This window comes from Trachurus japonicus, chromosome 4 (assembly GCF_045865225.1).
Source record: "Trachurus japonicus isolate A0001 chromosome 4, Traja_1.0".
Taxonomy (NCBI): domain Eukaryota; kingdom Metazoa; phylum Chordata; class Actinopteri; order Carangiformes; family Carangidae; genus Trachurus; species Trachurus japonicus.
In genome coordinates, this window is record NC_140910.1 from 27,047,625 (window position 1) to 27,059,850 (window position 12,226).

General features: G+C 40.3%; 1 protein-coding gene across 2 annotated transcripts; it reads left to right on the forward strand.

Annotated features, from left to right (window-relative positions):
• The first annotated feature begins 40 nt into the window (after positions 1-40).
• Positions 41-12,212, forward strand: LOC146989089 (mitochondrial adenyl nucleotide antiporter SLC25A24-like). Of its 2 annotated transcripts, none has more exons than XM_085775038.1 (10): positions 41-553; positions 2,446-2,572; positions 2,690-2,777; positions 5,121-5,232; positions 8,630-8,788; positions 8,996-9,148; positions 9,286-9,393; positions 9,725-9,892; positions 9,979-10,129; positions 10,981-12,212. In XM_085775038.1, exons 1-10 carry the CDS (start codon positions 374-376, stop codon positions 11,160-11,162), a joined length of 1,428 nt encoding a protein of 475 aa, XP_085631164.1. In that variant the 5' UTR covers positions 41-373; the 3' UTR covers positions 11,163-12,212. The 2 variants fall into 2 exon arrangements, with proteins under 2 accessions (XP_085631164.1, XP_085631166.1); XM_085775040.1 differs by lacking the exon at positions 41-553 and adding an exon at positions 2,257-2,354.
• Positions 12,213-12,226: the final 14 nt, after the last annotated feature.

The following is a 12,226-nucleotide window of genomic DNA, read 5'->3' on the forward strand; positions in this document are numbered from 1 at the left end:
GAGGAGGTCTTCTCAGGCAGCCTGAACCGAGTCTCTCTCCACCCTTTTTTCTCTGAGCTACCACTAACCTACCTCATCCGCCAGCAGCGCCCTGGAAACCTACATTTTTATCGCTAATTTACCGGATTACTCCTCACACCGGACTTTTCTACCCTTCCTTTCCCAACCTGCGCTGCGGAAATCCCTTTGAAACAAACCGGGCGACTGTCCAACTGCTTGAAACCAGAAGTGCCAACCGCAGGAATTGGTTTGTGTGTATGTGAGTGTGTGTGTCTTGTGTCTTGTGTGTGTGAGTGTGTGCAGTCCAGTCCAGTTTCCCAACTTGTGTGCATGAGGAGGAGGCCTGCGTAGTTTTTCCCCCTCTTCAGCCATCATGTATCAGGTCGTAAGGAAGCTGTTTTTCACGGACTGCCAGTGCGCAGGAGATGCGTCCAAACTGTACGAGGATCTGTTCGCCAAGCTGGACACCAACAAGGATGGGAAGGTGGATGTGTCCGAGCTGAGGGCGGGTCTGGCTGCCATGGGCATCAAAACCCAGAAAGGAGCCGCTCAGGTAGGAGACACACAACACACACAGAGAGAGAGACACGGATGTGGTGTCGGGAGAAAGAAAAACAGTTGACATAAACACTTAGTGCAACACTGCATTCCTGGATGAAGTGAACAGGCTGGTTCCTCAGTGTCAGCTCCAGCTCATAATCACAGGCCTCAGTTCATTAACACACTCTCTCTTCAGTTTTCTATTTCTAGTAGCCTAGTTGAACAACAAAACAATAACCCAGTTGTTCTAAACTCTAACCACTCACATTGACTTACTCCAAATATGGTTTCCAGTAAAAAAAAACAAACAAACAAAAAAAACCGAGTCACTAATTCAGACTACTAAAGAATTATATATTGTCCAAACTGAGATTGAGAACATCCATTTAGTCCATTTAGTAGGCTAGCTATGTGCTCTGGAGCTTTCCCACTGTATCACATGGTCTTCATTTTTAAGCAGGTCAAGCTTGTTATATCAATTATTAGATTTTATCTCAGTTTAGGAATTTTCCCTGCTGCAGTAATACCTTAAAGGCCTGTGCCCTCGAGCAAGGCACTTAGTCCCCAAACTGCACCAGCAAGTATCTTAATAGTGTCAAACTGACTGATCAGGCTGTGGTTGCAGGTTCAGTTTGTCACTGTGCAATTGTGTTATTTCCTGTTGTTGTTAGGTAAATAAAATAAAAAGAGACTATAGGAGTATTGGTTCAGCCAGTTATGTTATGAACTTTAACCTAAACCCATGAGAGGATGTTCTCATACTGACAAGTCTTATATTTTCACACATGTTTCACTTCATGTTTTTTGTTTTCATAGAACCTCTTGTCAATTTCCTGTAAATAAAGCAAATAGAAAAGACACAAAAAGGTTTGTAAGATGAAACAGAAACAAACCCCCCACTTAGAGCAACTATAAACCCAGGAATGACCAGATTCATGATCATATGTCTTTATTTTTTCTCCCTCATGATAATAAATCACCAGAACCATGAATATATCACAAGTGATCTGGTTCCCCCTAATAAATAAAATAACAGTAAGTTGTTTCAGAGCAGAATGGGTGATTAAAAAAAAAAAAGGTGCAGCAGAATTTCTCAAACTGTATTAAAGGTCAAACCGTTATGTAGGTGAACCTTTTTTATTTTATTATGGGCTGTGACTTTAAAGGGATGGTCCCACCTTTACTAATCAAACAGTCCTGCATTCCTCACCCTCATTAGTGAGTGTGTTACCTTACCTGTGATTCAGGAGATAAGGTAAGAGGAGGTCACAGCTGTATGTGACCAGCTGCAATAAAACAGGAGCTCTCCCTGTGATATGATAGGGAGGTAGTAAACATGCACAAGCTGTATCATAATAATGATCACCTGGTTGCCTAATGAATGTTGTGAAACAGTTCAATAGTGACAAAGATTAATGTTTCAGCTTGTCTCTTGAGGAACTGATCCTGAATCGGCACAGTTTTTGTGCAACATTACAGCAAAGCAGGACAATGAAAGGAAACTGTCTTGATCTGGGATTGTCACAGGTCAACAAACAATCTTTAGTTACAGAGCAAAAGTCAGAGATAAATTAGTAGAAATAAGTCCTAAGGCAGCAGAACACAAGCCATGGAGGGGCTAGATAATGACAGATAATTAGGCCAAGTCATGGAGCTCCCACACAGGAAGTGAGTTCAGATGAAATAAAGAAGTGTCTCTCTCTGTTATTTTGCCACCAACTGGCAGAACAGAGCAGCTGCTGTTTGAGGATTACATGGCAGACCGGCCTCATGGCACATCTGAATTAAAACCTCTGCCTTCACTCGGTGAGCAGGTCAGGACACGCAGCAGTGGACAGATGTAGATAGATATTGTATCACGTGATGAAACTTAACTGTTATATATTCTGCTTTTTCTTTCTCCAGAAAATCATTTCCTCTGCAGACCAAGACAATGATGAAGGGATTGATTTTAATGAGTTCACCAAGTACCTGAAGGAGCATGAGAAGAAATTACGGCTAACCTTCAAGAGCTTGGACAAAAACAAGGATGGTATGATGTCATTTAGTTTTCCTGTAAACCTCTTTTTTTAATAAACAGCACAAATTGTATTTGAATTAATGTTGAAACATGACCTGAAGCTGCTTCTGTGTTTTTATCTGTCAACAGGTCGAATAGACTTCATGGAGATAAAGCAGTCGCTTGCTGATCTGGGAATAGAAATCACCAAAGGCGATGCAGAAAAGATCCTTAAAAGGTATTTCTGTTTGTTTTGTAGGTGCTTATAAATTAGGTCAAATGTATTTAACTTGGGTTTAGATAATAATGTTCCTGTCTGTTGTGGATCATAGCAGAAAGACCCCATGGTCTGACACTAAAAGTGAAAGAAAGCAGTTTGGAGCTCACAATGTTTGAGGTGGTGACCACAGTGTGAAGGACTGATAACATGTTCAGTGTGTACATGGTGCATGATAAAGAAGCCTGACTGAGCTGGAGACAGTTTGTTAATGTGCAGACGATTCAGTGATGTGTATGTTACAGGACTATTGCCAGACAGGGAATGCTTAAACTCTCATATATCTAAATAGGGGATAGGGATCAGTTTAGAAATTACTGCAGTTGTGTTTATAAATTATTGGCAAAATGTAGTGGATATCTTATTATATTATTTATTTATTTTGATAAATACTGATTGATACTTGCTAATCAATCATCATCATCATAACCAGAGGAATTACTTCTTTTTTCTGGCATTAAACATTAATTGAGTGTTTAAATTGAGCAACGACCAATGGTGTAACTTCATCACTCAGTCACTCTAGTCAGCTAAGTTTGTGTTTATTGGGCCGACCCTGATGTATCTTATAGCCACAGTGTGTCATAAGTGTTTGCAGACTGCTTATAAAGGCTTAAAGTATTTACACAGTATCCTAACTGTATTTCTAATAGTACCAGATGAAATATTGCTCTCCTTTAACTTATGTTTCCTTCATCCAATCATGTTGCTTGTTGACCAAAGTGGTCGGTCAGATCCTGCTGCTTTAGGGGAGACCAACCATGTGAATTAACTGTTTTCTTGATAATGTTTAATTACATGTGGACACAGGGAAACATAGACTTGATCTCTGATATCCGCCATTCGTCCTGAAATCAGTTAATTCTGTGCAAAACTGTCAGTTTCCAAAAATGCAAACAGGTTTTTTTTATGAAAGTCTAATAATAATGTAAAGAAACAGACAATAATAGAAAGTACACAACTTCATTCTGTTGTTTGCAAGTTTATGCAGCGAGCTGATGTATTTGCATATATACAAAGTTTGGAGTTGCACACGTCACAGTGAAAAAGAGGAGGCAGGATGTATGTGACGATGAGACAGTCTGAAAGATTTGTCTGAAAACCACAGAGTAATTGATGAGTGTGTCTGTGTCACTCAGTTAGTTCTGTGCAAAACCACATCAGTTTCTAAAAATGAAAACGGGTATTTATGAAAGTCTAATAATAATGTAAAGAAACAGACAAGAAAGTTCACAACTTCATTCTGTTTGTTGCTCTGCAAGCTGATGTACAAACGAGCTGATGTATTTGCATATATACAAAGTTTAGAGTTGCACACGTCACAGTGAAAAAGAGAAGTAAAGCAGGATGTATGTGACGATGAGACAGTCTGAAAGATTTGTCTGAAAACCACAGAGTAATTGATGAGTGTATCTGTGTCACTCATGTGAAGTGACTCAGAGGAAGGAAATCAAAGATCTACAGTGGAGGCAGCTGAGGACAGACATCACTGGTACAGCACGGTGACCAAAGGAGAAGGGGAGCAGTGACTCGGTTTCCATTTGTTTATGTTTCAAAACATACAGAATAAGTTTAGAAATACACGACTTGTTCCTTTTTATATGACAGTTTATTATGCAATAGGACTTTATGTGAGTCTTTGTCTCTGTGGTAATTTGCACGACTTTGCTCTAAATGACTCGTGGCCTAATTCCTGTTTGCATGCTCTCTCACCATGCTCTGTTGGCATTAGGCAAATCTCTCTCTCCCAATTTGAATGAATGAGCAGAAGCAAAAGAGCAACTTGAAGATAAACTCACTTTTATCTCGGTTTTCTAAAATATACGTAAATGAAGGCCTGTCTTTACTTTTCTTGTGCTTTATGATTCTCCTGCAGACTTTGAACTGTGTGGATTGAGGTTTCAGTCCCTTACAACTCTTAGTTTGTTTATGATTCAATGTAGTTAATGAGAAAATAAAAAAATGTGGCCTCAAGGTTTGAGGTGTAACCATAATTACAACATCTAAGATTGAAGTTAACAAGGAAACTTTGCTGTAACTGTCTCCTCTCATGTCAGCTCCACTCTAAATTTACATAATATAAAAAGATAAATCTGAAAATAATATGCTTGAGAAATTTTACAAATGTAGTTTTGCTTTGTGTGCTCATCATCCATAATTGTTTTCCTTTGGTTCCAGCTCATCTGAGTGTGATTGGTCCTTGAGTTCAGATTTTTAAATGAAACAACATATTTGATGAACACACCTCTGTTTATCAAGCTTAAACCAGATGTAACATGTCTGTTTATCTTTGTTCCTCTACAGTATTGATATGGACGGCACCATGTCTGTGGACTGGAATGAATGGAGGGATCACTTCCTGTTTAACCCCGCCACCAACCTGCAGGAAATCATCTACTTCTGGAAACACTCCACGGTAAGAGGCGTGCACGACTCAGTAACTCCCTAACATAACAACCATAAAACACCGGGATAAAAAGAATGGCCACTTAAAAGCAACGATGGAGGCAGAAAATGAAGGTTCAACTCAATAAATTGCAAATTATTCTCTTTCCAATGGAAGTGTGATTGAGAGAGAGACTTTCTGTTTCCTTTGTCCTGATTATGTTACCATGAATGGTTGTTGTGCAGGTGAGCAGGTATTTGTTTTAGTTGAAAAGGTAATGGTATCATGTTCCACAATTCCTCAAGTCAAGCCATTTTGCAACCACACATCTTCAATGAATAGGTGTGAATAATAGGTGTGATCAAAGCCAAGAAAAACAAATTTGTCAGTTTTGCCCAGGAGCCAAAGTTAATCCGGGCAGGTGGTGAAGTGGTTAAACCAGCCAACCTGTGCCTTCAGTGTCCTTTGTGTGTCTCAGGCCTCACTTTGAGATCCAGTCCAGCACTAAAGGGGAAAGTTGTGAAAGAGAGTTGTCAGCTGATAGAGGATTTGGCCGAGGACTTTGGCGGCAGGTCAGCACCTCTGCGTCAAAAGATTAGGTCCATTCATTTCCAAGAGAGAGGTGAGAAAAGGAGGAGAGAGGTGGAGAAAGAGCACGATGTAGTTTGTATCCACTGAATGTGACCAGGTTTCACACTGCAGAAGAAGCTTAACTTGATTTTTTTTTTTTTTTTTGATTTTCATGACCTCTGACACAATAGTGACTGCAGATGTGACCACGTTAAGATGTACAGGTGCATCTTAATGAATTAGAATATCATGGAAAAGTTTATTTATGGCAGTAATTCAATTCAAAAAGTGAAACTAATACATTATATAGATCCATGAAAACATTTCATTTCATTTCTTTTATTTCTAATGATTATGGCTTCACATTTAATGAAGACCCAGTGTAGCTCGTTGGCTATGTGGAATCAATATACTGTGACATTTACAATTGTTGCATGCCAGTTCCAGTCAATGGCTAATCTCTGACGTTGGCTGCCTCTGTTCACTGGCACAACCTCAGAGGTTAAATAAACCTGTGGCTGCTAAGCTTAGCAGAGATAAGCTAATTTAAGTCTGACCTGTGGGGGGTGGATTAGCTCGTCAATGGGATTGGGACAGGTTGACGCGAGAGGAAGCGAGTCGAGAACAGGAAAAAAAAAAAAACAGGAGAGGGAGAGGATGAGATGAGGCATCGGCGACACCGCAACAGTGGTTGGAAACATCTATGGCAGTGAGAGCTTCCCATCGCCTCCAGCGTTCACGCCGATGGTCAAAGTTTCTCACCTCAGGCTGGATTAGAGCTGCAGACCCCCTGCACCTCACCAGACACCTGACAGGGTCCAGATCAGTTTAGAGCGGTTACCGTCCGATACCGGGACCATTTAGGGCTGGATCAGCTTCACCTGAGGCGTGAGATGGCCATGGCTCTGCTGCAACCTCAGCAGCAGCACCAGACAAACTGGTTTTTCATCGACTTTGAAGATGATGGGGCGATCTATGAGGTGGAGGTGGACATGGTAGGTTGGTGTATTGACCTCTTTAGTCTTGATTTTCCACCTGGTCGTTAATCCAAGCAAACTGTCTTTACAATAAAGCTGTGGGATCAATGTATCAATGTATCGGCCAATTATAGTTATAACTATATAACTATACTGTGTGTGTATATGTATTGGAGTATGTTTCAACCAGTAAATGACAAGAAACTGTGTTACAGAGATATTTCTGAAGTAATTTAGAAATAGTGTTATGGATGTATATGAAGCAAAAATATGTTTATGTTAAAAATTAAGGTGTTAAGGTGTTCATCTTTATGCAGGTGTAGCTATTGGTTTGGACTCACTAATGTATAAGGTGCCCTACCACTCTCTATTTTGTCCTCCCTCGCTCAAATAGCCATGAAAAGCATGTAAGAATTAGGCTAGAATAGATCAACAACCCTGTCCATATCATGAGAAGATTTTATTCACACATTTTTCAGTTTGAACTTGTTTCATGGCACAGTCAGAGACGACTGTTTTTCTAAAACACCCTGTAGTGATGTAATAAATCTCTCAGAAAGGACACTACTAAGTTATGCAAGATTTTGGATGAGGACTTGGTGTGTGTGTGTGTGTGTGTGTGTGTGTGTGTGTGTGTGTGTGTGTGTGTGTGTGTGTGTGTGTGTGTGTGTGTGTGTGTGTGTGGTCCTGCCCGGTGTTTAATTCAAGGTGATTCTGTGAGTCACCTGTGCTGAAGTGCACTACTATAACATCAGATATATAATTCACAATCAGTCAAATGTTCAACAACAGCAAAGGGCCAAGTCTTTTTAGGCAGGCAATGTCCGTGTACAATTTCCATGTACAGGAATAGGTAATGTAGGTTGTCATCCAGAGTAGAACATAAAAATATTACCTTCAGTTGGATAGGGATAATAATTGGAAGATGGCATAGCCTATATATTTTTAAGACGAGGAATAATTGCATGACAATACAAAAAACATGTACATGTATGCATGCATAATAACTTACAGTACTCATCTTAAGAGATCACCTGTTCGTTTTTCAGATTTAGCTGCTTGAGCTGTTGCTCAACCTAATAAGAAACTGTTTGCATCCCAAATCACCTGGGAATTAATTAGACAAGAGGGAAAGTCTGGGACAAACTACTGTATTTAAACATGCAGGCTGTAACCACATATAAGCTAGGCTAACTGTTAGCTTCACGTTTCACCCTCCTCCTCTGGATGTTAGTTAAACAAACAGCGCCTCCACTCGAATTAAAACCGCAAATCTATAATATTTTAGGCGGCAGCCGCACAGGTAGCCACAGTGATGCTAGCAAATGCGATTTAGAAAGTAGTAGAAGCATTTCTGGCTCTGGTAGCAGCAGTAGTATCTTGGATGCTAAGGGTTTAAAATGCTAACGGGATTTACCGAGGTGAGCCTACTGTGTAGTACTGTAACCATGGTAACCAGGCGCCAAGATGGCGCACAGCTGTAGTTGTAAAAATGAAAGTAAAAGAGAAAAGTTGACGAATATGTTACTGACGAAATCTAGACTTAAAATAACAATGTCTAAAGCATATTTTCATCAAAACAGTAAAATAATGAAACTAAATCTAAACTAAAATAAGTTGCCAGAATTAACACTTCAAAACACATTTCGGTGCTTACAAATAAAATATACAAATGCAAAATTGGCTATAAAGTGTAGCCTAGGCCTAATATGTTAAAAAAAATAGAGATGGTTCAGACTGTGTACAGAAAGAGATGACAGCTAAAATGGTAAGTGTATATTTTGGTGTCCATTTTGACCATCGGATAGTGTGGCTCCTCTATCCATATCAATTGAATAGATTGACAGGTGTATTTACTTGTGTTTTGTTGTTGTGTGCAGGTGCTGGACATCGGTGACAGCCTCACCATCCCTGATGAGTTCACAGAGGAGGAGAAGACCACCGGTTTGTGGTGGAAGCAGCTGTCGGCAGGAGCCGTGGCCGGTGCTGTGTCCCGAACAGGAACCGCCCCGCTGGACAGGATGAAGGTCTTCATGCAGGTGTGTGATGGGACTTTTACTTTCTATTGGTTGTTTACAGCATATAAATTGTGTTGTTTGCTGAACTGCTTTGGAAAAGGAAGGAACGAAATAATGAAAGTGACAATAAATTCATGCAGAAACCTCTCATCCCTGTATACATTTCCCCCTTGAAAGCTATGGCATTCAGTTTAATGTTTTTTTTTTTGTCGTTGTGTATATTTACAGGTACATGCATCGAAGAGCAACAAAATCAGCCTGGCCGGTGGTTTCAAACAGATGTTAAAAGAAGGAGGCGTGGCGTCCCTGTGGAGAGGAAATGGCATTAATGTCCTGAAGATCGCCCCCGAGACGGCCATCAAGTTTATGGCATACGAGCAGGTAAATTCATTTCACTGTCACTGATGGCAGAACACGTCTCAGGTCTGTTTATATAACATTACCAGAATGTATTCTTTGTCACTGTTAGATGATCTTGGTTAGACTCTAATTGAGTGTTCACTGTGTATCGACAACAGTATAAGAAGCTGCTGTCCAGTGAGCCAGGGAAGGTCAAGACCCACGAGAGGTTCATGGCTGGGTCACTGGCTGGAGCCTCGGCGCAAACTGCCATCTACCCCATGGAGGTGAGTGGAGATGAGGCTTAAACAGCAGAGACACGTGGCAGCGTTTGCGTGTCTGTGTATTCTTGGTGTAGTAATAAACGTCTGGGGTCACATACATTATATTGAGTATGATGCATAGTTTGCATTGTCAAAGAGGCATCATTTATGAGAATTATATATTTCTATTTGTCTGTTCCGTTGACTTGTGATATAATTATTCAGCTTAAAGAAGTTTGTATGTTGACAAATAACAGATATTTTCCCCTTGAAGAATCATGATTCCAGTGCCTTTATTTCTCAAACTCAATGTGCTGTCTAGTGAAGATTATTGACAACCTTTTTGTCTATTCAGGTGATGAAAACCCGTCTGACTCTGAGGAAGACTGGACAGTATTCGGGAATGTTCGACTGTGCCAAGAAAATCCTGAAGAAGGAGGGAGTGAAGGCGTTTTACAAGGGCTACGTTCCCAATATTCTGGGCATCATCCCCTACGCTGGCATAGATCTCGCTGTGTATGAGGTGCGTGGTGTTGAACGATACAAACATCTGCCTTTGATACACATCTGTCTTGTTACACACACAACATACTGTGTTTCAATCCACAGACCTTGAAGAACTTCTGGTTGTCCCACTACGCTAAAGACACAGCGAACCCAGGTATTCTGGTGCTGCTCGGCTGTGGTACCATGTCCAGCACGTGTGGCCAGTTGGCCAGCTACCCCCTGGCTCTGATTCGCACCAGGATGCAGGCGCAAGGTACGACAAACTAAAAGACAGCCAGTGTTGCCACAATTTTATCTAGATATTAACAAAAAAAATAAAAAGACAGAAACATTATAACATACTGTATTAATATAAATAGACTTAAAGGGATAGTTCAACATTTTGGCAAATTGGCCCATTGCCATAATCCCTATAGTTTTAGGAGTAGGTTTGTTACTACCTTTGTCAGTGCAAGCTATTTTTAGAATGGCGGAGCAGAGCCGCGAGCTGCTCAGAGCTACACTACAGAGGTTCATGACAAGAAATCCCATGAACCTCTGTAGCATAAAAAAAATTCTAAAAATAGCTTGCACCGACAAGTAAAGGTAACAAACCTACTCCTAAAACTATAGGGATTATGGCAATGGGCCAATTTGCCAAAATGTTGAACTATCCCTTTAAGCACATGCACAGCAGATAATAGTCTTGGAAAAGAATGTGTAGCTAAGGAAAAATGTTTGACTTCAAGATGGGTTCAAAGACAGCTCATAAATTTTGATAAAAGTTATTGATTGTGCTTTTTCAGTCAGACTCCAGCACAGTGCAGATGTTTCACCTCTCATCCGAAAGACTTCTACAGTTTTTTGTGTTGATTTAGACACATTGGATTTGCAAAGTAATGAGTAATAAAGTAATAAGATGAGAGCTGACTATTTAATCCATCTGGCTGAATCTGAATAGTCGTGTTTCAATAAAAACAACCTACAGCTGAAAGACAGTTTGTTAAAAACTATATATATCATTGTCCAAATATACGTATAGTCATGCTATAATAAATTAGCATGACCAGAAACCGAAATGTGAGAAGCTTATTGTCTGATTTGATCTCTCTCTCTCTTTTTCAGCTTCGGTGGAGGGCTCGGAGCAGCTGCCCATGAACCTGATGGTGAAGAAGATTTTGGAAAAGGAAGGATTCTTTGGACTTTACCGTGGCATCCTGCCCAATTTCATGAAGGTCATACCGGCCGTCAGCATCAGCTACGTGGTGTACGAGTACATGCGTTCAGGCCTCGGGATCCAGAAGTAGGCAGCGGCAGCAGAGTCGTCTGTGACCACCAGAGCGTAAAATGACGTCGTATTTCTAAAACAAAACAAAAAAAAACACTTCCTTTCTTACGTATCAGGAGAAACTGTCATGTAAAGAACTTGTTTACCTGTAGGTCACCAACATCTGGACCCAGCAGCTGCAGGTGGAGCCACTGTAGAAGTTTTAGTTAGTTAGTTTAGTTTTTTTAAGTGACTGCAGGACTGTCGAGCCACCACAAAAAAATACGCTGTTTATAAAAAGTCCTGCAGCACTGATGATGATAAATGAAACTCCTACAGTGTTTCCATCTGTATGGAGTTTGTGATGATGATGCACTGTGCGTCTCAGGCGCGAGAGTTTGGGTCAACTGACTTTCCATTTAATCAACCAAAGAAGTGAATATCAAGACTTTTTTGAAAACACAAAACACTTGATGAGGTTATGTTTTTTGATTTCGAGGACATTTTTTTGTTTGGTTTAAATGTTGCTTTGAGTAGTAAATATCAATATTTTTATATAAATCATTTTAAGATTGGGTCCTGTTGATGTCACGTCACCATATATGTGTCACATTTTATCTCTAATATTTGACCAAGAAGCACCTTATTGTACCAGTTTTGATTCTGGTGGGAAATCCAAGCTATCACCTGTCGGAGGAGTGGAGTAAGATCATTTTGCTGTCTCTTCTCTGTGATTATCAGAAGTAGTCCAAAGTTGATACGTCCCATTGTTCATGTAATCCCAGACACTGTTCCAGCTTCATGCAGCTCCCCTGGATGTTGTATAAGAAATCTGAGGAAACTTTTGAAGTGCAATAATGTATGTACACACACACGTGTTAATCATTTTGAGAATGGATTTCACTCATGTGTTTCTGTATGGCACCTTTTCAGTGAGGTTGGTGAACAGGGGAGTAATGTGCCTTATTGGATTTCTCTCAGTTGTCTGTGGACTTCCCACCCACCCCTCCCTCTTTCTTGCCTTTCTTTCCAATATTTGGCTCATTAGACGCTGGTGTTTACAGTAATAAAAAACATTTGAATACACAAAAAGTCAATGTTGAG